Source organism: Neovison vison, chromosome 7 (assembly GCF_020171115.1).
Source record: "Neovison vison isolate M4711 chromosome 7, ASM_NN_V1, whole genome shotgun sequence".
NCBI classification, from domain to species: Eukaryota; Metazoa; Chordata; class Mammalia; order Carnivora; family Mustelidae; genus Neogale; species Neogale vison.
Genome location: NC_058097.1, coordinates 153,772,007 through 153,799,290, shown reverse-complemented (window position 1 = coordinate 153,799,290; position 27,284 = coordinate 153,772,007). Strand labels below are relative to the sequence as shown.

The following is a 27,284-nucleotide window of genomic DNA, read 5'->3' as shown; positions in this document are numbered from 1 at the left end:
GACATTAATGCCTTATATACATAAGACCAAAAAACAGCATTTAATTGGGAAATGGATAAAAGGTTGAACACAACAAATGAATTTAACAGACTTTTTTAAGTGACCACAATTGAAAAACTGTGTTTCTTTGGCTCAGACAAGATCTTTTCTCACCAGATCCCCATCATGTTCTTTTCACTCAATATACTCTAGAATGTGCTCCTATTTAGCTCTTCAATACAGTTGTAGTCTAATCTAATCTACGGATATAATAAACTTCTATCTGCTTTCTTGCTTGGCCACATGATTTAGTTGGATTATAAGATATATCTGTCTTAGTGTGTTTTGTTTGCCTTAAAGTATGAGTCCTGATATAAATGGCCAGGCCAGGAGCCTCACAGGTGTGTGCTCCCCAAAGTCTCCAAGTGAAGCATGCCATAGGAAGGGAAGTAGAAAGTCCCAGACCAGGGGCTCACAGCTGAGTTAAGTAAAGGAAGGTTTGGGGGAGTGACTGAGCTATAGATTGAAATTATGACAACAGCCAAGCAGAAAAGAGTGAGGGAGGCATCTTTCCTGGAGTCATCTTGCTTTGAGAGATCCTTGTAGGTGAAGTCAGTGTCATAATTCCTAACTATAAACATTTCAATAAAATAATAATAATAATAATAAAATAATGAAATAATAAACAATAAACATTTAAATGTCCATCTTGGAAAGTATAAATTGTTTTAATTCTATCCAGAGAATACCTGTGGTTTTTAAACAATAGAAAAATTAATGAAATATAAACTTTCACCTATCTGGGAAATCAGTTACAAAGTGTGAATAGTTCAATAATTTTATGATGCTTAGCTCCCATATGTGATATCCTGAGAAGCAGTCATCTGGAAGAGGCTTGTACAAATCTAATGGCAGAAATTCTATGCTTTCTTGAGGCATCCATTTTCAATGTCCGGACCTCTGACTCTGAGAGTATTTCTCCTTTCCTTAAGTCTATATATATAAACAATCTACATCAGACAATCACTATTCCTCTTCAGTGTCTCAGGCTTCCAATTTTATGAAATTAATATTTCTATTAATACTTATATTACTATTTCTATTAATATTAATATTGAAGTTTTTAAAGCTGCTCTTTCAGTTTATTACTTTCAGCCTACTATGTACAGACACTTTTCTAGATGTGTTGTACATACTAAATAGTAAGAATATGCATAATCCATGTTACACTGGGCTTGCTAATGAGAAGACATAATTAATCAAATAATCTCCAATATACATGTGGAAATGCTATGCTGATGTATGCTATGAAGAAAAGATATATAAGCCAGTTCTTATTTGAGAAAGCTTCACAAAGGAAATAAAATTTAGTCTCCTAATCTGAGTCTCCCTCAAATGCTTCAGACAACTCTTGTGTAACTCACTTCCCATGATTGTCACCCTCTTTATGTAGCCTGGAAAATAAGAGATCAGAGACTGAATTGAGACTGCTTGGGTTCAAAATCTGGCCTGATTTCAGTTACTTGTTAGTTGTCTTATTCCCCTCTGTTCTCAGTTTGCTAATATAAAATGCAGATGATAATTCTTCATAAGGTTGTCAGGGAATTGAGAAAAATCACAGAAAACATCATAAAACAGTTTCTATAATTTAAGAAGCATGTGTTATATTACAGATATTTCTCATATTTTTGCATGTCTCAGAGTTCATTGGTCTGTGTACTTGCCTGTCAGAAGAAGAAATGTCATTTAGTTCCTCAAGTTGAAAGACATACTGACTTCTCTTGAGTCTGTAATCCAAGGGTGAAGGCACTGTGATTTCATCCACTTTTAAGTTAAGATCTTCAGAGATATCCCAGACCACTTCTCATGTAACTGGGTTTGGTGGACTCTCCTGAGATCTGAGATAGAATCGCTCCTCCATGACCCCAATCCCATCAATATGATGATGTCATTGTGTTCCCCTCATTAATCTCCTTCAGGACAGAGAAACAATTGTGGTATTTGGGATCCTTCAGTACAATAGGAATGAACATGTTCTGTACTGCCACCAAGAGACAGCAAAGATGAAGAAAATTTTGTATCTTATTTGAGTGAAAGGAAGAATTTCTATTAGGCTGTTCAGTAAGACAGCCATCTGGTTTTTCCCCGAAAAAGACAATAGAAGCTGGAGATACTGAAGCAGAGATTCTTGGTTTGGTGGGCTTCTAAGTTTCCTGCATGTGAAATTACTGGAAAGAATTAGAGAATTTGATTGAAATTTGGGTGATAGCTGTACTTGGACCCTGGTGAGGTTGGAAATCAGATGAGTTTGCTGATCCCCTAGGCTTTCTGGGGGCACTGTGAGGATTTTAGTTACTCAAGCACAAAATTACTTTCTAACTGACAGATGATAAATAGATCATAGTTAGCTAGATGACAGATAGCTAGATGATAGAGAGATAGATGATAAATAGATCATAGCTAGATGACAGACAGATAGATAGATGAGAGATAGATAATAGATTCACTCCTGCCAAGGTGATATGAGTGAGAACAAAATGCAGTTATTGTCAAGAAATTCTGAATTCATCATTGATTTAAGAAAGGCTGTTCCCAGAAATTTATCTGAATGGCTTGCTTGAGCCCATAAAGGAAACAGCAAGAGACTAAGATCTCTAACTGCAACATAAAGGACTGAAGCACAAAGAAAATATGGAGCTATAGGCAATTAGGCTATGTAAACACCTGAGGAATTAAAGGAACCATGCCTTTCATAATGGACTCAGGGGACAATCAGATAGGACCTCCAAAGTGACCAAGGACATCAATAACTTTGTATGATTGTCTTCCTTCTGTATTTTCCCCTACTGCTCCTCCTGGCTTTACAGAATTGTCCTCAGCCTTATGTTGTTTGTCCATTTCATCCATTTAACACTCACCCCAGCCTTGGTGGTTAACCATACTGGAAAAATCTTGATCCAGCACAAGTAACATAGCTCCTGGATATATGATTTGGTCTTATTTATCCCCACCTTCTGAAGGCTTCTTTGACCCACGGAGGCTATGATGTGGCTCAGAGCACCAAAGGTCCTAGCTGTTAAACGGAGTGGTGAATTTGCAAATAAGATCCCTGGGGAGACTGGCACATATAGCCAGTCATAACAGAGTCTTCTCATAAAGGATGGATATTTTTTTCCCCAATTTATTTATTTTCAGAAAAACAGTATTCATTATTTTTCACCACACCCAGTGCTCCATGCAAGCCGTGCCCTCTATAATACCCACCACCTGGTACCCCAACCTCCCACCCCCCCGCCACTTCAAACCCTTCAGACTGTTTTTCAGAGTCCATAGTCTCTCATGGTTCACCTCCCCTTCCAATTTACCCAAATTCCCTACTCCTCTCTAACGCCCCTTGTCCTCCATGCTATTGGTTATGCTCCACAAATAAGTGAAACCATATGATAATTGACTCTCTCTGCTTGACTGATTTCACTCAGCATAATCTCTTCCAGTCCCATCCATGTTGCTACAAAAGTTGGATATTCGTCCTTTCTGATGGAGGCATAATACTCCATAGTGTATATGGACCACATCTTCCTTATCCATTCATCCGTTGAAGGGCATCTTGGTTCTTTCCATAGTTTGGCGACTGTGGCCATTGCTGCTACAAACATTGGGGTACAGATGGCCCTTCTTTTCACGACATCTGTATCTTTGGGGTAAATACCCAGGAGTGCAATTGCAGGGTCGTAGGGAAGCTCTATTTTTAATTTCTTGAGGAATCTCCACACTGTTCTCCAAAGAGGCTGCACCAACTTGCATTCCCACCAACAGTGGAAGAGGGTTCCCCTTTCTCCACATCCTCTCCAACACATGTTGTTTCCTGTTTTGTTAATTTTGGCCATTCTAACTGGTGTAAGGTGATATCTCAATGTGGTTTTAATTTGAATCTCCCTGAGGGCTAATGATGATGAGCATTTTTTCATGTGTCTGATAGCCATTTGTATGTCTTGATTGGAGAAGTGTCTGTTCATATCTTCTGCCCATTTTTTGATGTGTTTGTCTGTTTCGTGTGGGTTGTGTTTGAGGAGTTCATTATAGATCCTGGATATCAACCTTTTGTCTGTACTGTCATTTGCAAATATCTTCTCCCATTCCGTGGGTTGCCTCTTTGTTTTTTTGACTGTTTCCTTTGCTGTACAGAAGCTTTTGATTTTGATGAAGTCCCAGAAGTTTATTTTCGCTTTTGTTTCCTTTGCCTTTGGAGACGTATCTTGAAAGAAGTTGCTGTGGCTGATATCAAAGAGATTACTGCCTAGGTTCTCCTCTAAGATTCTGATAGATTCCTGTCTCACGTTGAGGTCTTTTATCCATTTTGAGTTGATCTTTGTGTACGGTGTAAGAGAATGGTCGAGTTTCATTCTTCTACATATAGCTGTCCAGTTTTCCCAGCACCATTTATTGAAGAGACTGTCTTTTTTCCACTGTATATTTTTTCCTGTTTTGTCAAAGATTAATTGACCATAGAGTTGAGGGTCCATATCAGGGCTCTCTACTCTGTTCCACTGGTCTATGTGTCTGTTTTTATGCCAGTACCATGCTGTCTTGGTGATCACAGCTTTGTAATAAAGCTTGAAATCAGGTAACGTGATGCCGCCAGCTTTATTTTTGTTTTTCAACATTTCCTTAGCGATTCGGGGTCTCTTCTGATTCCATACAAATTTTAGGATTATTTGCTCCAGCTCTTTGAAGAATGCCGGTGGAGTTTTGATCGGAATGGCATGAAAAGTATAGATTGCTCTAGGCAGTATAGACATTTTAACAATGTTTATTCTTCTGATCCAAGAGCATGGAATGGTCTTCCATCTTTTTGTGTCTTCTTCAATTTCTTTCATGAGTGTTCTATAGTTCCTCAAGTGTAGATCCTTTACCTCTTTGGTTAGGTTTATTCCCAGGTATCTTATGGTTCTTGGTGCTATAGTAAATGGAATCGATTCTCTAATTTCCCTTTCTGTATTTTCATTGTTAGTGCATAAGAAAGCCACTGATTTCTGCACATTGACTTTGTATCCTGCCACATTGCTGAATTGCTGTATGAGTTCTAGTAGTTTGGGGGTGGAGTCTTTTGGGTTTTCCATATAAAGAATCATGTCATCTGCGAAGAGAGAGAGTTTGACTTCTTCATTACCAATTTGGATACCTTTTATTTCTCTCTGTTGTCTGATTGCTGTTGCTAGGACTTCTAATACTATGTTGAACAAGAGTGGTGAAAGTGGGCATCCTTGTCTTGTTCCTGATCTCAATGGGAAGGCTGCAAGCTTTTTCCCATTGAGGATGATATTTGCTGTGGGTCTTTCATAGATAGATTTGATGAGGTTCAGGAATGTTCCCTCTATCCCTATACTTTGAAGCGTTTTAATCAGGAACGGATGTTGGATTTTGTCAAATGCTTTTTCTGCATCAATTGAGAGGACCATGTGGTTCTTTTCTCTTCTCATATTAATTTGTTGTATCACATTGATTGATTTGCGAATGTTGAACCATCCTTGTGTGCCCAGGGATGAATCCCACCTGATCATGGTGGATAATCTTTTTAATGTGTTGTTGGATCCTGTTGGCTAGGATCTTGTTGAGAATCTTAGCATCCATATTCATCAGTGATATTGGTCTGAAATTCTCCTTTTTGGTATGGTCCTTGCCTGGTTTGGGGATCAGGGTAATGCTGGCTTCATAGAAAGAGTCTGGAAGTTTTCCTTCTGCTTCAATTTTTTGAAACAGCTTCAGGAGAATAGGTGTTATTTCTTCATTCAAGGTTTGGTAGAATTCCCCAGGGAATCCGTCAGGTCCTGGGCTCTTGTTTTTTGGGAGATTTTTGATCACTGCTTCAATCTCGTTACTAGATATCGGTCTATTCAGGTTGTCGATTTCTTCCTGGTTCAATTTTGGTAGTTTATATTTTTCCAGGAATGCATCCATTTCATCTAGGTTGCTAAGCTTATTGGCATATAACTGTTCGTAATAACTTCTGATGATTGTTTCTACTTCCTTGGCGTTAGTTGTGATCTCTCCCTTTTCATTCATAATTTTATGAATTTGGGATTTCTCTCTTTTCTTTCGGATTAGTGTAGCCAGTGGCTTATCGATCTTATTGATACAGAAGGACACTACATAATCCTTAAAGGGACTATCCACCAAGATGATCTAACAATTGTAAATATCTATGCTCCCAATATGGCAGCAGCCAATTACTTAAGAAAACTCTTAATCAAGATAAAGAGTCATATTGATATGAATACACTAATCGTAGGAGATCTTAACACGCCTCTTTCAGAATTAGACAGATCATCGAAGCAGAAAATCAATAAAGAAACAAGAGCATTGAATGACACATTGGACCAGATGGACCTCATAGATATATACAGAACATTCCACCCTAAAACAGCAGAATACTCATTCTTCTCAAGTGCACACGGAACCTTCTCCAGAATAGACCACATACTGGGTCACAAATCAGGACTCAGCCGATACCAAAAGACTGAGATGATTCCCTGCATATTCTCAGATCACAATGCTTTGAAACTGGAGTTCAATCACAAGGAAAAGTTCCGAAGGAACTCAAACACCTGGAAGCTAAAGACCACCTTGCTTAAGAATGCTTGGATCAACCAGGAGATCAAAGAAGAACTGAAACAATTCATGGAAACCAATGAGAATGAAGACACTTTGGTCCAAAACCTATGGGATACAGCAAAGGCGGTCCTAAGGGAAGGATGGGTATTTTTTAAGGCAGGAGAAATGTCATCACTATCCTATAGTAAGTTAATATCTGCCCAGCTCTCAAACAAACAAACAACAACAACAACAAAAACATGTAGCCGTACTGTGTCAAATGGTTGGGGAGGGAAAGTTAGGAAGAAAGGAGGTGACACAGGATGAAGATAGACTGGGAAGAGATACACCTTGAGTTAGATTTTGCATGGCTTCCTTTCCAATTCCTTCCTAATTCAATACCACATATTACCTGCCCTCAAGAAAACAATCTCAAGATTGTTCTCTTGTTTTCTAACAAGAAAACAATCACCACTCTACTTCATCTGAATTTCTCCACATTGACCTTGAGCTGGAGTCTTTATTTCCCTTTAACAGTTTATGACTTTGTTAGGGTAACTATTTGTCTTTTCTCCTTCATCTAATTAGGTAAGAAGATAAGCTACTGATCCAATGATCCAACATTCTTCTCCTATAACACATTGAGGTAATGGTAATGACATGGTGGCCCTTTAAATTGTTCCTCTTTATTCCCCTTTGCTCAGACCAAGTATCTAAGTACCTACAGAAGAATGGTGCAAAAGTATATGTGGAAATGATTGGATTGGGAGAGACTCTTACAAATTACAATAGCATATCCTCCCAGGACTGGATTGTCATCTGGAACTACCCAAGACTAGGGTATATCTGAGCCATGGGAAGATAGATTTCTAAGGAAGAGTGGACAAAGTGGACTCAGATTCACTTCAACTGTACTCACCAGGCAGATCTCATAGAACTGTAAACATCTTAGTTATCCCTCCCCTCCCTCCCTCATTCCAACCCTAAAATTTTGACTTATTGGTATTGAACTAGAAGTACATATTCAGAGCACAATTATATTTAAAATTTCTCTGTGACTCCTTTCATGCAAGTTGGTGTGTAAATTAGTTCAAGATTTTTAGAAAGCAATTCAGAAGTATAAAAAAACTTATACATAATCTAGTGCAACTCATAGAGTTTATACTCTATATTAGAATTTATATTCTATATTTATGTAAACTCTATAATATAGAGTTTATATTCTATAGAAAATAAAACAAATTAAAATGAAAGAAATATAGATTTGAATCCCAGGTCTGACATTTACTAGCTGAGAAATTTTGAATAGATTGCAATGGGCAGAGGAGATGCAGGAGGCCATGGACAGAGGCATGGATACTGAGGCAGCAAGGACATTTCACTAATTGGTAGTGTGACAGTCATGGCTCTGGACTGGTGCAGATCTGTAGGCACCAGTGATCGCAGCCTGAGGGTCTTCAGGAATGGCTGGAAGTTACCCACTTGTGGGGGGAAGGTGGGCTATGTTACTGGGAGGTAGACAGTCCCAATGTCCAAGCAAAGCTAATGAGATCCACGTATACACATACCAGTGGTGAGGAAATTTTTTTTTTCAAGAAACTAAATTTAGTAAAGGTTGGTAAACAAGTGCATAGCATTTAAAACGTAATCCACTCCCCAAATTGGGCCTTTCCCAAACCTTAAGGTTTAGTGAATGGGAATGTAGATTTTGAGACTGGATTTTATGCGATAAATCCCAGGTCCTCCATTTACTAGCTGTGTGAATTTGGGCAAAGTAAGACCTTCTCTGAGCCTCAGTTTTTCATCTACAAAATGGGGATGTTGTAATAATATTATTATATTAATTATATTATATTAATAATAAGATAATAACACTTGATACAGAGGATCCTTAGCAGAATTAAATCAGATGATGTGCTTGGTGCTCTGTCTGGGACCAGGCAAGGCCTGAGAGGTTCTACATCACTGAGATGCCCTAACTCCAGATATTGAATGTTGGCAGGACCAAACAGCATGTAGAGCCAGAAAACTGCCCAAAACACTCACCCAGCCCAAGGAAGCAGCTACTTGCTGGGGGATCTTAGGGCCTGAGGGAGGGAAAAACCCAATAACCCCAAAACAAAACCATAAAAAAGAGTACAAAAATAAAAAGAGAAATGTGATATGATTGCCATGAATTATAAAACTCGGGTGCATATACACCAGCTTGCACAGAGAAGTCCCAATTTGTTTCTGTTGTCTAAGTGAAATTATGTTTCCCTATCATTATCAAGTTACTGTGGTCTCTTTATAACTAAAAAGACATTCTTAGTTCAGCAATGCTAAATTTAAATAACATGAGTCAGCATATTTACAATTTTTACTCCCGAGCTGCAGACATAGAGTGAGCAGTTAGATTTAAAAATCAATTACTGGAAAAGCACAGTGAAGTATGTGTGGTTCTGGGTGTGGGTGTGTTGCAAGAAGATGGTGAAAGAGAGAAATAATTTGTATTCAACAGTAATTCTAAGAATGAATCATAAAATTAAGGCTGGTTAAGAGGAGAGAAAAAGGAGAAGAATGGGGAAATGTGAGAAGATAATAAGATCAACTCATTATAAATGCAATGAAAAAGTAGAGAGATTATTGAACTGGGATTCACGAGAGTGAAAATAGAAGGTAATGGGTCAGGAACTGAATGTCTAAAATTCAGATTATTATAATTTGCGTGAATTTGTGGAAACACACATTCTATGGTGTTTATAAGGAATGAAGTAGTTTAGGTAGGATGGTCAAGATCTTTAGAGAAAAATTCAGAGTACTGAGAGTCAGGTTCTTCCAATTATTTATTATGGCATAACAAACTACCCCCAAAAGTGATTTCATACATTTTATTATTTCATGATTCTGTAGATCTCCTGGGGTCACACATGCAGTTGTTTGGGGGTCTCTCCTTCTCCCTCTTTCTCTCCTGAGGCTGCAGTCAGATTGTGGATGGAGATGCAGTTAATTCTAAGCAAGATGCAGTTCATTCCAGCTGGTAACCAGTAGCTCAGCCAGGCTGTTAAGCACATGAACTCTCCATGCAGTCTGGGATTCTCAAGGGATGGTGGCTGTGTTCTGGGAAGAGTGTCCAAAAATGCAAATATCTACCCAAGGACACCAATGAAGAAGATGTAAGGGTTCTTATAATCCACCCTTGGATATCCTGAAATGTCATATCTATCACATCCGTTTTTTCAAAGTCATCACCAGCAACAGGGCACCCTGCCATAATAACACAGATCTCCTTTTACATACAAAAACAGTCACAAAACAAAACAAAAATAAAAACAAAATACGTTCACCTCTTCCCTAAGATTCCCAAGGCCTCATTCCTATTACACAACTAGTTCAAAATCCAGGATTTTGTGGATAGGGCTCCTTCAGTTCAGTTCCTTGTATGCAGATCCCTGAATGCAGTGCCTTTCAATCTCAAGACCTAAGAAGTCAAGAAATAAGAAAAAATCTGCCATCTACACAGCCAACACACTCTGGTGATGCTGAGATAGAGAGCTGCAACTGATCCTCATACGTAAAATATTGGGAGAGTCTCATTACAGTCACTAGTCCATTATAGTTTCTAAAAATCCAGGAGGAGGTTAATACTACTGGTTTCTTAACAAGGACCCAATCCTACTCCTACTCCCAGGGAATGATTTCCCATAGCTTTTGTTTAACCTGTGGGCAAGTGGCTTTATACTCTCTGTCATCTTTGCTGCTCATTAAGTAGTGCCCTGTGTTTACCTCTTGAGTATTTTTCTTCACCGTGGTTATTTATGAATCCTTTAAGGTTTATTCCGTTAGACAAAAAAAGTGCCCCCAAATATCTTCCAGTTTGCCCCCTGTCTGATTTTGCCTGAAAAGTTATGGTTCTCTGGGAAAATAGTCTTAAGATTCCTAGAAGTTTCTTGTCTAATTGAAAAAATTAAATAGGCATACCCTTAAATATTTTTCTATTCTTAGCAAAGGATTTTATAGTCTCATCCTAGAAATGATATTACCCTGTGAGGGCATATTTTTCCCCTTTGAGAGTCTATTGTCATTTGAAGAGACTTGGGGGAGATTTCTTTTTCATTTGATTTTAGCCAGCCATGACTCCTTTGCATTTACTCCAATTTATGCTGGAACACTGAATAATTTCACTTTAGCTTACATCTATCTGTACTTGTCATCTGTAGCATAAAAATAATGTTGATATTTTCAGTAGTCGGCTTCAAGATCTCCTTGGCCAAATGCATCAATTAATTAGGCCTATTTTCTGCTTTCCAAGTTATGGTATTTTCAAACTTCTGACAATTACATGGCACCTATACCTTTTTCTCCAGCCTCAAATCACAATTTCCTCAGTCTTTGGCCTCCATTAACAGCTTCTTTTAGGCCTTCTCAGCTTTTGCTCGCTGTCTATGCCAAAGCTAATGCTCCATGTTTTAGGTTTTGCTATACCAGCACCCCAAGTTCTGCATCATTTACCTATTGCTGCATAAAACCATTCCCAAGTTTATTAGCTTAAAACAGTAAATTATTACTTCATGTGGTTCTATGACTAAGGTTCGATGTGTTGGGTAGTTCTCTCTTTGAGTCCCTCATACATTACCAAGAGATGCCAAGTGAGCCTACAGATACCTGAAGTCTCAAGATATTTTACCAACATGACTGGCAGTTGTTGCAGACTGGTGGCTGAGATCTCAACTGGAGTCATTGCCCAGAATATTTAGACGTGGCTTTCCCATTTGCTCGGGATACTTGTAGCTTAGTATTTGGGTTCTAAGACAGACCATACCAAGATAAATCATTTCAAAAGACCCAAATGGAAGCTGCAAAGATTTTTGTGGTCTAACCTCAGAAGGCTCAGAATGTCACTTTCACTGAATTCTGTCTATCAAGGAGCCCCTATGTTTAACCCAGATCCAAGACAATTAGAATTAGACTCCAACTGTAACGTGGGAATGGCAAGCTCACACTGCAGAAAAGCATGGGAGATGAAATATAGTACCATGGCTATCTTTAGAGACTACCACACAAAGTTATTAATGGATCATCTCTGCGTTCATTAAAATCATCATGAGAAGAATTTTTTTGTGCCAGAAGTGAAATCCTTCAAAGACTATAATAAGATAGACAATTGATAATATATTTTGATGATACGATATTTACAGTTATGGAATTTTAAGATGGATCACTAATACGAAGCAAGAGTCAATTATGGGGAGTATGAAAGACACCTATCTTACTTCCAAGCTAGGAAATTACTAGAATAACCAAGTATATGGGTATTTCAAAGGACCAGGACTTTTCAGATTTGGAAGGATCCAGAATTTCTTAGGTGTCAGAATCACCTAGAGAGCTGTTAAAGAACACAGAGATCCATTGAAGTAGGATAGAACCTGGGACTTCGCATTTCTACCAATCCCCCAGGTGCTTTTGGTACCCATCTCTGTTTGAGAACCAGACTTTTCAATGATTAATCTTCCTGGATGGTTCTTAAGGATGGTAATCATTTGCTGTTAGCTTTATCAACTTTCATCTGGAACATATCCAACAAAGATAGCTCAAATTGTTAGACCGTTAGTTATCTCTTTTAACCTGTTAATTAAGAATTATATTCTATTTTTTCCACATTATATACAATCAATATTCTATCCCTTAAATCTTGGAAATCTATCTCAAAATGAGATAGAAATTTCCATGTGATCTATGTTTTCAAGCAAACATATCTTCTTCAACTTATTTTATTGCCTTTCTTGACATCTAGCTCCTTACTTTATCTTACAGATTCCTCCAGCACATGGAGGACTTTTAGGATTTCATATGTATATAAATCACCATTACAGATATTTTAGCTGCAAAAAAATCAAATGCATTCCAAAGTCAATATAGTTACCTGTTTCCTTTCCCAAGCTCTCAGTCTCATGTCACTGGTTCCCTTTAGGGAAAAGGAGTAGGATGATTTTTTCCCGAATCTGCTTGGTCTTCACCCCATAGATGATTGGATTGAGTGCAGGAGGGATGGCTACATAGAGGTTGGCAGCCAGTATATGGAAGGAGTGCGGAATATTGTGACCAAAACGATGGGTGAGAACAGAGAACAGGGCTGGTGTATAGAACATAAGAATGACACAAACATGGGAACCACACGTGTTGAGAGCTTTCTGACGGGCATCTTGGGATGAAAGGTTAAAGATGTCACGAAGGATGAGAGTGTAGGAGATGCCAATAAGGATCAGGTCTGATGTAACAGTCAGTATAGGTACAGCAAAGCCATACCAGATGTTGATGGAGATGTCTGCACAGGCCAGTTGGGCAACACCTATGTGCTCACAGTATGTGTGTGGTATGATGAGAGTTCGGCAAAAAGGGAGTCGCTTTAATAGGAACACACATGGGAAGATGATCAAAAAGCTTCTGCCAACAATAGCCATTACAATCTTAGTAATACTCTGACGGGTGAGAATAGTGGTGTATCTTAGGGGGAAGCAAATAGCAACATAGCGATCAAATGCCATAGCCAGCAGAATGGCAGAATCCATGGCAAAGCTGTAGTGGAGAAAGAACATCTGAGTAAGACAGGCAGGAAAGGTGATTTTCTGAGGACCTAGCCAGAAGATGCTGAATGTTTTGGGTACACATGTATTAGACAGGATGATATCTGTAGCAGCCAGCATGGAGAGGAAAAAGAACATGGGCTCATGAAGGCTATGCTCCATGGAAATAAGGTAGAGAAGGACACTGTTGCCTGCAAGACCCCCAAGGTAAATAATAAAGAAGAGAATCCCAATCCAGACATGGAATTCCTCCAGCCCTGGGATTCCCAGCAGGATGAAGGGGCCCAGATTGAAGCTGCTCAAGTTGAATGAGGCCACCATGGTCTTGGACTGGATACGTCTCATAGACTGAAAATAAAAATATCATGGCTTATTGTTACAGTGATCTACAGATAACCATCTAAGCCTTCTTCAATATTATCCCCCACTTTCAGCTCTGTAAAGTGATACACTATCACTTGTCTCTTCTCTTTACTAATAAATACTTGACAAAGTTGTCATTACAATTTTAAGTCAGAATACAAATGATATCAAAATAATTTTTTCCCAGAGACACAAATCACATAACTCCTGTCATATAATTTTAGACCTGTCCAGTTAACAGCAGCCCAGAAGGTTTTCTAGGAAAATAAGGGCCCAAAATACAGTTAGGTGGAGAGACAATGACTAGTTAGGGATTTGGAACAAAGCTCAATGTAAAGTCCCAGCCCTGGTGAACTGGAATAACAGACCCCCTCCTGGGGATCAAGGGGTTAAGCAAAGACATGACCCATGTCTAACACCAAAGTAGACCATGCATTCTGTTTTCTTTTTCACTCTTTCTCCACAACAGAGCATCTGCCCTGGCTCTTATCAGTATTGCAACAAAGTTCACCAACATAAAGAGGAGACAAATATTCTCCTCTGAGAGCTAAAGTTGAGGTGATTTACTCTGCGTTCAGATATTCTCAGGTTGAAAATTTCTAAGAAAAGACACCCACCAAGAACTCACTCTGTCAGATTGGTCTCAAGGAAAGATCAGAACCCTCCTCCCCTCACAGAAGATATCTCAGCAGGGGGAGCCCAGTCTCTGGATAAAGTTGGACCACAGCATTCTTTCCCCAGTCTAATCTATATAACGACTCACTCCTGTGAGATTTCATTGAAACAGTTGTGTCCTTCCCACAAAATTCTTCTGTTTGTGGCATGATACGCAAATCTTTTTCTCCAACTTCAGTAGTCTCTCATATTTCTTTCTACTTGTTCTTGAATATTGATACTCTATAGTACTCTATCTATGTCTGCTGCTTTCTAGGTGAACAACCATCACCTGGGTGATATCCCTAAATGCCATGACTTTGTGATTCCTATGTTTAAGATTCTGATGTTTATAGTTTTGAAGCTATTCCTCTCTCCTCAGGTTGAAACTAGCTACCCCATGCCTACCATCTTCAAAATCCCACAGGTGTATCCAGTTCAGCATGTTCCAAACTACCCTACTTCTTTTTCCATTGCTCCAAATCTGTTTCTCTTATAATATCTCCCAACTCAGCAAATGATAGTATAGCACGGTTTCTCAATTGGGATACCTTGAAATTATCTCAATTCTTCTTTCACATGCAATCATCTCACTCACCTTCCAAACAAGCTCATGTTACAGGGGCTCATTTCCTAAGTATCTTTGTCTTACATCCTCTTATTTCTATGCTTGCGTTGACTGCTCTCTCCCACAGGCTATCATCTCCCATCAAGACCTCTGCATTCTAACTCAGATACACCAATTTGCCTTGAGCAATTAAAGGCAGATGTGATGTAAAGTTTATTCCAACTAGAAAGAAGAGAAAAATCCAAAGACTGTAATTTCAGATAGGAAGAAATGGCAAGGCTGGCAGTCAGCAACAGAAAATGTCCTCACTGCTCAAACCCAGGTGGAGTCCATTTCATTAAAAATAGAGTTACAGCAGAGGCCAATGTATAGAAAAGCCTCATCTAGGTTTCAGATCCAGAATTTTGGTTCCCTATTTACTGCCACAAAATCACATATAGCCCACCTTGCCCACATCCCATATCCCCTATAACATATTCACCCAGATAATATCTAAAGGACAAAAGGAGGACAAAATGGAAATTGGAGGGACAAACTATTGCAGAGAAAAAAATAATAAAACAGGAAATAATAAATTCCATGGCAAAAGCAACACAATTAAAGATTAATTCAAATGGAAACTAGGGAATTGCATAAACATTTATTCAAAGTATTCTTACAGATCACTAAAACAAAGCCCTTTGATCAAGTGGAATGTTGACAATGGATATGAATAATGAAGTCATATTAGAAGAAATTCTAAAGTATAATACACATGTAGGATATTCTCAGTCTCATAAGTAATTAAACTCAATAAAACATGAATGATGAGGCATATTATTTATCAATTAAGAAAGACTGCTAAAGACCAATGGTTTTATTGATAATATCTGTCCTGTGAAGGGTCTGAGGAAGTAAGTTTTTGCAACTATTTTAGAAGGGTTTGGTGTATAACATTCTTAGATAGTAATTTGTCAATGTATATAAAAACATAAAATGCACATACCTATTGCCCCAGAAGTTCCAAATCTAGGAATGCTTCCAAATACACAGTTATTAAAAAAAAAAAAAAAAAAGACACAAAGCTATTCACAGCAGGGACACCTGGGTACCTCAGTGAGTTAAGCATCTGCCTTCGGCTCAGGTCATGATCTGAGTTCCTGGGATCAGGCCCTTTATCAGGCTCCCTGCTCACTGGGGAGTCTGCTTCTCGCTCTGCCCCCCAACCCTACTCCTTCTGCCCCTGCTGGTATGTTCTCTCTCATGCACGAACGGACGCTCTTTCTCTCTCTCAAATGAAGAAATAAAATCTCTTTAAAAAGAGATTCATAGCAGCAAGATATATAATATGAAATTTGATTGAAATAAGTACAAAAAAAACTGAAATGCTAGCACCAGTTTAATTCTTAATATGGGAATGATTTTAACATTTACATATGTTCATACAGTGGAAGAGTATATAGCTTTGAAAAAGAATGAGGTAAAGCTATGTGTATAGGAGTCAAAAGATGACAAAATAGTGCTGGCTTCTCCAGCACCCATACTGAAACTGGAATGATACAGAGAAGGTTACCTGGGAATATAATTAAAGGGTAACATAATTCAGAATATTTTCTAAAAGTAAAAACTATATAAAGAAAATGTTTTAAGTGATAATAAAAAGACGGATTATGCCATTTATGAGTTAAAAATAAAATGGCATGATTAACTTGAATATATGTAATAAATGCATAAATACATAAAAAAAATGAAACACATGAATAAATTACATAGTATACAGCTGGCTCAAGAATAAATATGCCAAAGAGCAGAATTTGTGGCCCTAAAATTGCCTACAATTTTTATAATACTGTATGCAATTGGATGAATGAGGATCAGTGAGAAAATACTGGATAATCCCACAAGTAGCTTGGAAATTATTCACACCAAGTAAAATAAAATTCCTCAAGAATCAAAAAGATACATATAAATTATTAAAACCACTAGCTTATATTAGAAGTGTATACACCTCGGGTGCCTGGGTGGCTCAGAGGGTTATAAAGACTCTGCCTTTGGCTCAGGTCATGATCCTGGGATCCTGGGATCGAGCCCCACACTGGGCACTCTGCTCAGCAGGCAGCCTGCTTCCTCCCCTCTCTCTCTGCCTGCCTCTCTGCCTACTTGTGATCTCTGTCTGTCAAATAAATAAATAAAATCTTTAAAAAAAATAAAAGAAGTATGTACACCTGAAATGTGTATGAGACTGAGGTTTTTAAGAAACTTATTTAGGGAATAAATAACCAGCAAATATCAAATAAGACAAAAAGGTAGATACAGACTAGAAAATGTCTCCAAGGACTCACTAAGGAGCAAACCTTCAAAAAGTAGTAGAAGCTGCTTTAAGATGCAAAATGTTAGTCTTAAACACATTATCACTTGAATAAGAAATAATATAAGTATATTAAATATCCACAATTGGAAATCAATTATTTTAAAAAGAAAAGAGTAAACAATACAATCAGTAGAATTAATTATTTAAAGCCACAATCTGAACTACATAAACATAATGATTAAAATGCAGATAAGGGGCCTCTGGGTGGCTCAGTGGATTAAAGCCTCTTCCTTCAGCTCAGGTCATGATCCCAGGGTCCTGGAATCAAGCCCCTCATCCAGCTCTCTGCTCAGCAGGGAGCCTGCTTCCCCCTCTCTCTCTGTTTGCCTCTCTGCCTACTTGTGATTTCTGTCTATCAAATAAATAAATAAAATATTTTTTAAAAGTTTTTAAAAATCCAGATAAAAAGACAAAAAAATTCTACTGACAAAGCAGATACATTTTTAACAATAATTGGATTTTGACATCAATTCTCATGCTCTGACAAAATGTAATGACATTCAGGAAAATATACATTAACAAACATGATTGATGAGAATCATAAAACATAAATAAACCAATTTATGTAAAATTAAAAGGTTGTCAGAGATCTATCTCCCTCCATATGGTCCCCAAACTAGACAATTTTATCAAGTATGCCTTAAATTAAAAAGCAGGTAATTCATGTAGGGTACAATTGATTTCTGAGCATATAAGAAGCCTGAAAATAGTCTAAGTTTATTTTAAAAGCTAGTAAAGCTATTTTGTGAAACCTAAATGTATTCATTTATTGGAACACTATTTATAAGACCTAATATGAACCCAGATGGAATAGGAACTCAATCTGTAAACAAAGAACCAAACGTAATTACTGTAGAAAATGACAGCCTAAGTCAATGTAACAGAAGAGCTTAAGGGACGTCAGAAAGATGAGAAGACAGAATCGGTAGGACTTGCCAGTTGATAGAGGGGTGATAGAGGAGTAGTAAAGGTATGGAAACATCAGTGAACTCTTCCATCTCTACAAACTTGAAGTCAAGTTTGTCTTTCTTTATTTTGTTTTCTGGGCTTCTACTTTGTCTCCTCTTTTTTTTTAAAGAATTTATTTATTTATTAGAGTGAGTGAGAGAAAAAGAGCACAAGAGCACAAGAGAGCACAAGTATGGGAAGAGCCAGAGGGAGAGGGAGAGGGAGAAGCAGACTCCCCACTAAGCAGGGAGCCCGACATGGGGCTTAATCCCAAGACCCAGATATCAAGACCTGAGTCAAAAGCAGATGCTTTAACCCACTGAGCCACCTGGGCATCACATGTCTCATGATTTTAGGGAATAATTTTTAAGATAACATGCCCATTTATTTACTATCTACTAAGGTAAGCAAATGAATTTTAACTTGAAGACACATTACCTGGTTGTGTGAGTAGTATCCACATCGGTAGATCTCTTGTTGCATACTCTCACAACAAGAATTTGCAAGGAACTCATGGTTCTCTACCTAACACCATGGTATTACCGACACCCATGTAGTTCCTCAAAGTCACTTTAAAGACTTCCAATATTTTTCAATAGTTTTCCTTCTCCAGTTATAAACAGGTATTATATTAACTAACACCAGGCACCACGTGAGACGATCAAAGTAGAAGAAGCCAGAAGCCTTCTCCCATATCAAAAGGGAGATAACTAGTCCACTGACTACATCACACACACCTCCCATGTAATCTTCAGCTCCGGGAAATACATATGTATGATCCTTTTCCTCCTACATTTGGTCCTTGAAGTTTCTTCAGCTTGGCCCCTTTTCTTTTTTTCTCCAGCTAACTCTCTCATGTTCAGCACACGGCAAGTTTTCCTGAACAATATCCAAATTAGGTAACGTTCCCAGGTACACTCCTGGCACTCCATATTATCTGATCAGAGGACTTACCACACTATTTTCATTTTACTTTACTTAGCTTTCTAACTTAAGAAGTGGTAAACTTTAAGAAGATAGATATCGTGTCAGCTTATTTCACGGTTCTATCCCTGGAATGGTATCTGTCACAGAGTCTTCAATAAGCTCTTGTTGAGTAAATGCATGGCAGAGGGCCCAATGGACTTCACACTAATGAACGTGATCATCCAAATAGTGCTGTGAATACCCTATCATTCATCCACCTCTCCCTCAGTCTTATATCCTCACGGCCTACCATAATAACACAAGCTAGGCTCCTCCACCTAAATACTGGATAATTAAAGATCTGGAAAAGCATGAAATATTGCTTCCCATATTTAAATACTTCCAAACTGGATGAAGGCTCCCACCAAACAAACCGAAGCCATCCACTGACACTGCAAGCTACCAAAAGATGGTTTGGTAGGAATGACACAGCTAGATGTGGGAAACTGCAGCACTTTCCTCACCTACCTCCAAAGTCCTATATGTAGAAGGTTTGTGGCTTTACATATCCTTTCATGAAACTTCTTAGATATCACTTACTCCACATTCTCTTTAATCTACTAGTATTAGTACTCTTTGATTACAGATTACTGAATAGGATTTTACATTTAGCAAGCATTCTACCCCCATCCTATTTACTGGTCTCCGATTGATTGTTGAGCCTTTTTCTCCTCCCTCCTAAGGCCAGGAATATGGCAATGACACTCCCAATATCTCTACCTACTCTGTCTCCTCCCGCACTAAACAAAGGACAGGTCCTTCAGTAATATCTTAGTTACCAAGTATTATAATCCATACCTTGACTTTATTCCTCTTTTTTGTGTTAAATGTGTCTATGTGCATATCTTTCTTCTGCCCTTGTAAGGAAAAGAGTATCCATGGTTGTTTCGTGGGTCAAAAAAGACTATTTTACAAGCCATTCCAGAAATCAACTGTTGGAATTCATTTTGTATATGTATCTTGCTATGGTGTATAGGGTGGGTGGATATCTTGGTGTTTACCCACATCATACCAAAGGACAACAGGACACTCATTCATAAATGCATCCTCAAATATAAACCCATGCTTCCACATACAAGATAACCTAAAAAAACTCTGAGATAGCATATGAAATTTCAATCTCCATGTGTCTGGCCCCAGTCTGAAGTGGCCAATTCTATATCTATCATGACCACTGATGTTTGTTTGTTTATACATCCATAGCATTTTCGATCTTTAGAAAAATCATAGAAACATCTTAGGAATATAAGTGGGAGGGGCTCAGAATTAAGCTCCTAATAGACACCTCTCTTTCACACCATTCTCTTTGCATGAGTGTCAGATTTATAATCTATCTGTAGAATTCTAATCTTGTCCTTTCTTCTTTCTTGGAGCCCCTTCTTTCCCCACCTGCCTTTTCCCTTTTCACCAGCTCCTTTTCTCATTGGCTCTACTCCATTACTCCCTAATAGTTCTGTATGCTCACCAAGGGATTATACCTTGCAGATCCTGGTGCCAGAACTGCTTTGCAAAGGCAAGGTGCTGATCAGAGTGTGCAGAAACACAGCAGGTGAAAAACAGACCAAAGAACAAAAAAGGCAGTCCAGGATTATTAAGGACATATAAAGGGACATAAGGGACAGACATAGACCATGACCACAGTAGGCAAGACCAACATCGAGCCTGGAAGAGTGGAGTGCAAATTTATTTCCCTTGTCATCTCCAGGGATTAAAGACAGGTTAGAACAGAAGTTCGAGAGCCCAGAGGACCTATAGGCCTTCAGGTCCTAAGGCTTCAAGTCAGTGTGGGACATGAACAAGGATTCAACCAAATTAACACTTTCCCAGTTTAGAAACTTACACCTCAGCTCATATTAGTGGTGGATTAGAAATTTTGGAATCCATGATGTTAGAATACCTGAACCTCAGTGGGGTCTTGATCTAGCTTTATCAGTAATTTGACAAAGAAAGTCTGGCAAAGTCATCTACCATGTGTCAGCCCAGTTATAGAATTCCTAAAATTTCATTTGCAGAGACTGTTTCATTCTCCTCTGAATCCCTGGCTGAGGGTACTTCATAGTGGAAAATCGATAAATATCTATTTGGATTGAAAAACAGAAGCTTCTAGCCTGATATAACAAAACCCTGGAGATATTTCTGCCTAGGGCTGCATCTCTCCAGGCGTGAAGAGGCCTGTCTTCTCAGGTACTCACTTCAATGTTCAGTCTTGCTTGGTAGTTCTGTCCATCTTCCCTCAGTGGGGAATCATCATTAACTCAGTATTTAGTCAATTTTTCAGGCTACAGGCTGCTCATCTATGTATTTGGGACAAATGTCTTAACACAAGGCACACACATATCTGAAAATCATAGCAAGCCAGCCAGGATAAGTCTCATCATTCCAACAGAGCCCCACATATGACCTCTCATCAGATCCACAAGGACGTCTACTTTCAATGCCTAGTGGCTAACCATTTGGAATGTTCCCTGTTCTGCTCATCCCTTCCTTTGTGCTCTAACAAAGTACTTTCACTGTTCTAGAAATCAGTTTTTGCATCTCTAAAAAGGAAAAAATAACTTAGGAATATTTAAGTTAAAGAAAGGCTCTGAAGAATAAGTGGAGAAACAACTATCACCTTAATGTGGAGAAAATAAGTCTTTTTCCATGACTCTCCTTAATTTTCTCTCAGATTATGCAGAGTTACAAATCCAGGTAGATGCTCACCAAACAAAAAGGATTTTATTCGTTCATTAAAACTAATTCATTTCATCAAAAACTAATGATGTACTGTATTGTGACTAACATAATATAAACAAGCAAACAAACAAACAAATCTTTTAAAAGACCTCATTCCTTTCAACTCTTTTATTCAGCAAACATTTATTAAATGCCTATTACAATCTATGAGCTTGTAAATGATGGGAATGCAATGGTAAACAAAGTATCCATGAGCCTGGTCTTTGATGATATATAATGGAAAAACCGACACTAAACAACCGAGTATACAACCAGTCATCTTATTAAAATTGTGCTAAGTCCTACAATGAAAGGTCCATTGTGCAATGATAATGTATAGGAGCAATACTAATCTAATATACAGGACTGAAAAAGGAACATCGGAGGGAATTTTTAGTTGAACCTAAACTGGAACTGCCAGGCAAAGAATAAAGAGAAAGCACAGGTAGAAGAGACAAGGAGAAATGTGATGCATTGGAGAAGCTGAAAGTAGGCAACTATGGTGGTGTATGTCTTCATTCATCAACAGTACTATCAGTCTATCTTGTGCAGTCATTATCTCTAACTTCCCCAAAATACAGGGCTATTTTCATTAAGATTCATTAGAGTCCTTTTTTTCAACTGAGTATGTAAGAGACAGTAGGGTTTAGAACAAGTTGAGTTTAGGATAAACAAGACAATGGCTGCAATAATATACGTTGGAATCTAAACTGGGTAGAGAAGGAAGAAAAGAAAAGTTGATAATGACATCAAGATGGAGTTTCTTTTTTTTTTTTTTTAAGAAGGGGTTTCTAATAAAGTCTGAATGGTATGAAACCTTTATTGAGAACACATGGTGTGTCAGATATTTTCATATAAAAGGGCATAAAAAGATGCCTAGGACTAAGTTTCTGCCTTCAAGGAGCTCATCTTGTAGGTGTGGATAGACAAATAAATAGCAAATAAGTATGATGGTTTGTAATTGTGGTTTGGATAAAGAAGCCCTACCTGTGCATCTTCTGAACTCCCCAAGAGCTTACAGACATAAAAGAAAATGTTAACACACATGCAGACCCCCCCACACACACATAGAGGATTTTACCTCCTTATACCAACTTTACTATTTACTTCTTATTGCTGAGTAATTTAACATGTTCGTCTTGATAAAATTTATGGCCTCTTTTTCAGTGAAGAGTGTAGGAAATGGGCATTTTTTTATCCTGAGAGTTTCTTAAGAGGAACATAGATGGTTCCTACCCAGATCCTACTTAATATACACTCTACTCACACCAAGTTGTTGTTGTTTTAAAGAACCAGACACTGAGTATGGCACACACAAAAAACATCGCTTCTGAAATTACTTGCTCAAAGAGTCAGGGATGTGCAAATTAAGTGAAAAAACATAAATGAAGTGTAAATAAATAAAAATTGAATGTAAAGCTCTGATTTTTATGGAAGATCACTCTTTTCATTAGATTCTTCCATTCCTTATATTGATGCTAAGGTCAATGAAATTATTGAGGAAATGCAAGGTACAAAGTGACAGAATCACATGAATTCTAAGATGACCACTCTAGCTATTATAGAGAGAGTGGATTGAATGGAGCAGGATTGGAACTCCTTTAAAAAGACAACTCTGAAATACTCTCAGAGAGACAGATAATAGAGAAGGACAGAGACAAGCTCTATGGTCATGATAAAAGTAAGAATCTCATGTATATATCTACTGATATGACTTACAAGCATCTTGAAATAAAATATTTAACCCAAATATTGACTTAATTTTGCTAGAGCATGACATAGGATAAATCAAGGACAAGCCACAGGTTTCTGGCTTGGGAATGCATTTGGTGGTAGTGCCATCATTCACCATAAAAGAACACTGAAAAGGAAGAGCACTTTTTGTGGAGGAAGTTAGTTTCTAGGTCAGTTTTGGAAAAATTAAGTGGGAGGCGTTTGTAAGCCACTCAGTGGGTAGATATTCAGGAAGCAATTGGATTAAGTATCCTGGATCAGACAGACCTGGTTTTGGATACTAAATCCACTATTTGTCTTTCTGTAATCTTTGTAAATCTCCATTTCCTCATCTGTGAAATGAATTAACTAAAATTATCCTATGATAATTATTTTTATTTTTATATTTTAAAGATTTTATTTATCTATTTGAGAGAGAGTGAGAGAAAGCATGAGAGGGGAGAAGGTCAGAGGGAGAAGCAGACTCCCAAAGGACCTGGAAGCCCTACCAGGAACTCGATTCCGGGACTCCAGGATCATGATGGGAGCGGAAGGCAGTCGCTCAACCAACTGAGCCACCCAAAATAAATTATTTTTACTTAAATTAATTAATACTTCTAAAATATGGACCAAGGATAGTGAAATTTTTCTTGGAGCATGCAACTGAAGAAAACAGAAACAAAAGATAATCAGCTCTATGTAATTTGAGAAGGATAAGGAAAAAGGTAAAGCAAGTACAGGACAGAGAAGAGGGGATTAATAATATAGACTTGGGACTGAAGCTCAAAGCAGAAAGTTTGGTAGTTATAATTGAGAGCATTGATAGCTACTAAAAGAAGGAACACAGGAACTTTTGTCTTTAACTCAGGAACTGAAAAATACAAGGGTGAGTTGTATATTGGGAAATATCTAGCCTTCAAATATCTCAAAATCAGCAGCAGGAAAAATGGAAGCCTGAGTTTTAATGCTCTTGTGTACCCATCATCACCTTCTTCATACAAGTGGTGAGAAAACTAAACCAAGAAGAGGCTTGATTTTCTGAAAGTCTAGAAGATTTTCTCTTTTCCTCCCTTCCCATATTTTGCTCATGGCTAGAACACTAAAATTTCAGGTTAATAGGAGCTACAGCTTTATTTTTATGTTTCCCATCTTACATAAAATTTCACCTACTTGAATTTTACCTCAACGTCTCCTTCAGTGACCCTCTCCACTCATTGTGTCTTCTTTAAAGAGAAAAGCAGAATAAATTTGTCTTGGATCTGCTTGTTCTTTACTCCGTAGACAACAGGATTTAGAGCAGGGGGGATGGCCACATAGAAGTTGGCAAATAGGATGAGCACATTTCGAGGGACACTGTGCCCAAAGCGATGAGCAAGGATGGAGAAGGTGGCAGGTGTGTAAAACATGAGAATAACACAGACATGGGAACCACAGGTGCTGAGGGCCTTCTGACGGGCACCTTGAGATGAGAGCTGAAAGACAGCACGAAGGATGAAGGCATAGGAAACAGCAATAAAGATCACATCCGAGAAGACAGTCATGAGAGGCACAGAAAATCCATACCAGATGTTAATGGAGATGTCAGCAGAGGAAAGCCGAGCAACACCTATGTGCTCACAGTATGTGTGTGGGATGATGCGTGTCCCGCAGAAGGGTAACCGTTTCAGCAGAAAAACATCTGGCAAGATGACACAGAAGCTCCTCATGGTGATGGTCACCATAACCTTGATGACCACCCGTGGAGTCAAGATGGTGGTGTACCTCAAGGGGAAGCAGATGGCCACATAGCGATCAAATCCCATGGCCAACAGGATGGCTGAGTCCACTACAAAGCTGAAGTGGAGGAAAAACATCTGGGTGAGACAGCCAGAGAAGGTAATTTCCTGGGAGCCCAGCCAGAGGTTACTGAGTAGTTTGGGCACTGTGTCCGTGGACAGGATGCAGTCCGTGGTAGCCAGCATAGCAAGGAAGAAAAACATGGGCTCATGGAGGCTGTGCTCTATAGCAATGAGGTAGAGAAGGGTGCAGTTGCCCACAATAGCCAGAACATAGATGACGCAAAAGGGAATCCCGATCCAGCTGTGGAATCTCTCCAGACCAGGTATTCCCACAAGGATGAAGGAACTGGGATTGTAACAGCTCAAATTATACATGGTTTCCTCAGTCTGGGATCCTCTGGTCTTGGAGCCCTGAAGTCAAATCAGCTGTCAGAACGGGCTGGGGCTGACCATGGTGGGGGACAACAACTGTCACATTCAGGCTTCCTCTGTCCCCTGGATGTTGGCACCTATAAAACGGACTTGTTATTGTCCCTTTTCTTTGCAAGTGGCCCCACTTGATTTCCTTTATACCATTATTAATACATTTTACAGAAGGGTTATTTTTGTAGGTCAGCAATTTCATGTGATTAAACCTCAATAACTATGTCCCTTTCTTAATGTAAACTATGTGGCATAGGCCCAGGCTCAGGAAAACAGAAAACATATTGTATGTAAGGACAAGAGGTTTGTGTATGTCAGTGAGACAGAGAGTGGGGGAAGGAGACAAGCAGGAAACATTACAATTATTACATGGGATGAGCTGCGAATAATGGACTTTTATACAGCAAATACTATGTTTCCAATAATAGTTTTGATATAATAAACTGAAGGATTTCAGTAGAGTGGTAGAAAAGGTAATGAAAAGGGAAGGGAAAAGAAAGAACAGATTCCAGTACTGCGGGTGATACAGGAGATTTGTTGCACAGGGTTTGAAATATGGTTTAGACTAGGAGGGATGCTTCCCAAAATGTGAAAATGAGAGATGGCATCAACCAGCAAGTGCGTGGGGACAGGTAAGCAGCATTCTCCTGACTCAGGCAAAGGGCAGTGAGCTCAGAGGGTGACTTATGGTCTCAGGGATGATTCCCTAAATCTTGGAGGATTTCCTTTCCCTAACTTAGTAGGGGACAGAGCTCTGCCCACCAGTGAGTATGACAATGCCTCCATAACAGACACCAGCCAGGGTGATTGGCCTGGGGCAAATCAGGCAGAGCAGAGTCTCACCTCCCAGAGATAAGATGAAAAATAATAAAATAGTACTTCTTGAATGTTTTTATGTTTGGTGTGCCAGAGCTTGGACCCCATCTTTGGACTAAATAGAGCCTGCCTTTTGCATTTCCATTTTAACTCCAGTGTATGATCTATTTTAAAGTATTTTTGGCAAAGGGGACCGGTAACAGTGAAGCAGGGAGTATAGCACGAGAGGCCTGGATACCTGGAGCCATCTTTCGGCCAGTTTGGAATAGGTTTGGTCCTTACCCTCTCCAACAAATTTACAGTCATTCAAAAAGCTTTGATGGAAAGGAAGTGGGATTTGAGGATGGGTCCCAGCAGCTCTATATTATTGTGTTTGGCAGGACTCTGTAGGTGTGTGGCAAGGAGGAAAAAATGGGATGAGCCAAGTGGGATTTTGTGATATCTCAGCCATAATTCCAGCCAAAGCTTTATATAGCAAGGTTCTCTGATGTAGCAGATGATTTTGACATGGCTGGAGTCCTTAATTAGCCAAGGTGAACAAGACATCAACCTGGGAGGAATGTAACTAGTTCCCACTGTCCAAAAGCAGCCGTCTGCCCCACCCCAACCATGACTCATCCTCCAAGCCCAGAAGAACGAATGCCCTAAGTTCCACCTGCAGGTCTGATGCAGGCTAACAGCTAGTGGGCACTGAACTTATTACATTTACATGAAGACATCAGAGTCTTCATGAAATTGTCCCTAAAAGGACGGTCACCTCATCTTCTGTGGTATAAAAAGTAGGTAGACTGAGAAAGCCCCCAAATGTCAAAATTTAGGCTAGATTGCAACTCAGTCCCCTGAAGCACGGACTCCCT

The 27,284-nt window shown here is 38.8% G+C and overlaps 2 protein-coding genes across 2 annotated transcripts; both read right to left on the bottom strand.

Moving 5' to 3' along the window:
• Positions 1-12,503: 12,503 nt before the first annotated feature.
• Positions 12,504-13,454, bottom strand: LOC122914211 (olfactory receptor 52H1-like). Its single transcript, XM_044260841.1, has one exon. The coding sequence runs from the start codon at positions 13,452-13,454 to the stop codon at positions 12,504-12,506; it is 951 nt and encodes a 316-aa protein (XP_044116776.1).
• An 11,167-nt stretch (positions 13,455-24,621) lies between these two features.
• On the bottom strand, positions 24,622-25,563 carry LOC122914210 (olfactory receptor 52H1-like). The gene has a single exon (XM_044260840.1). It carries the CDS (start codon positions 25,561-25,563, stop codon positions 24,622-24,624), a length of 942 nt encoding a protein of 313 aa, XP_044116775.1.
• Positions 25,564-27,284: the final 1,721 nt, after the last annotated feature.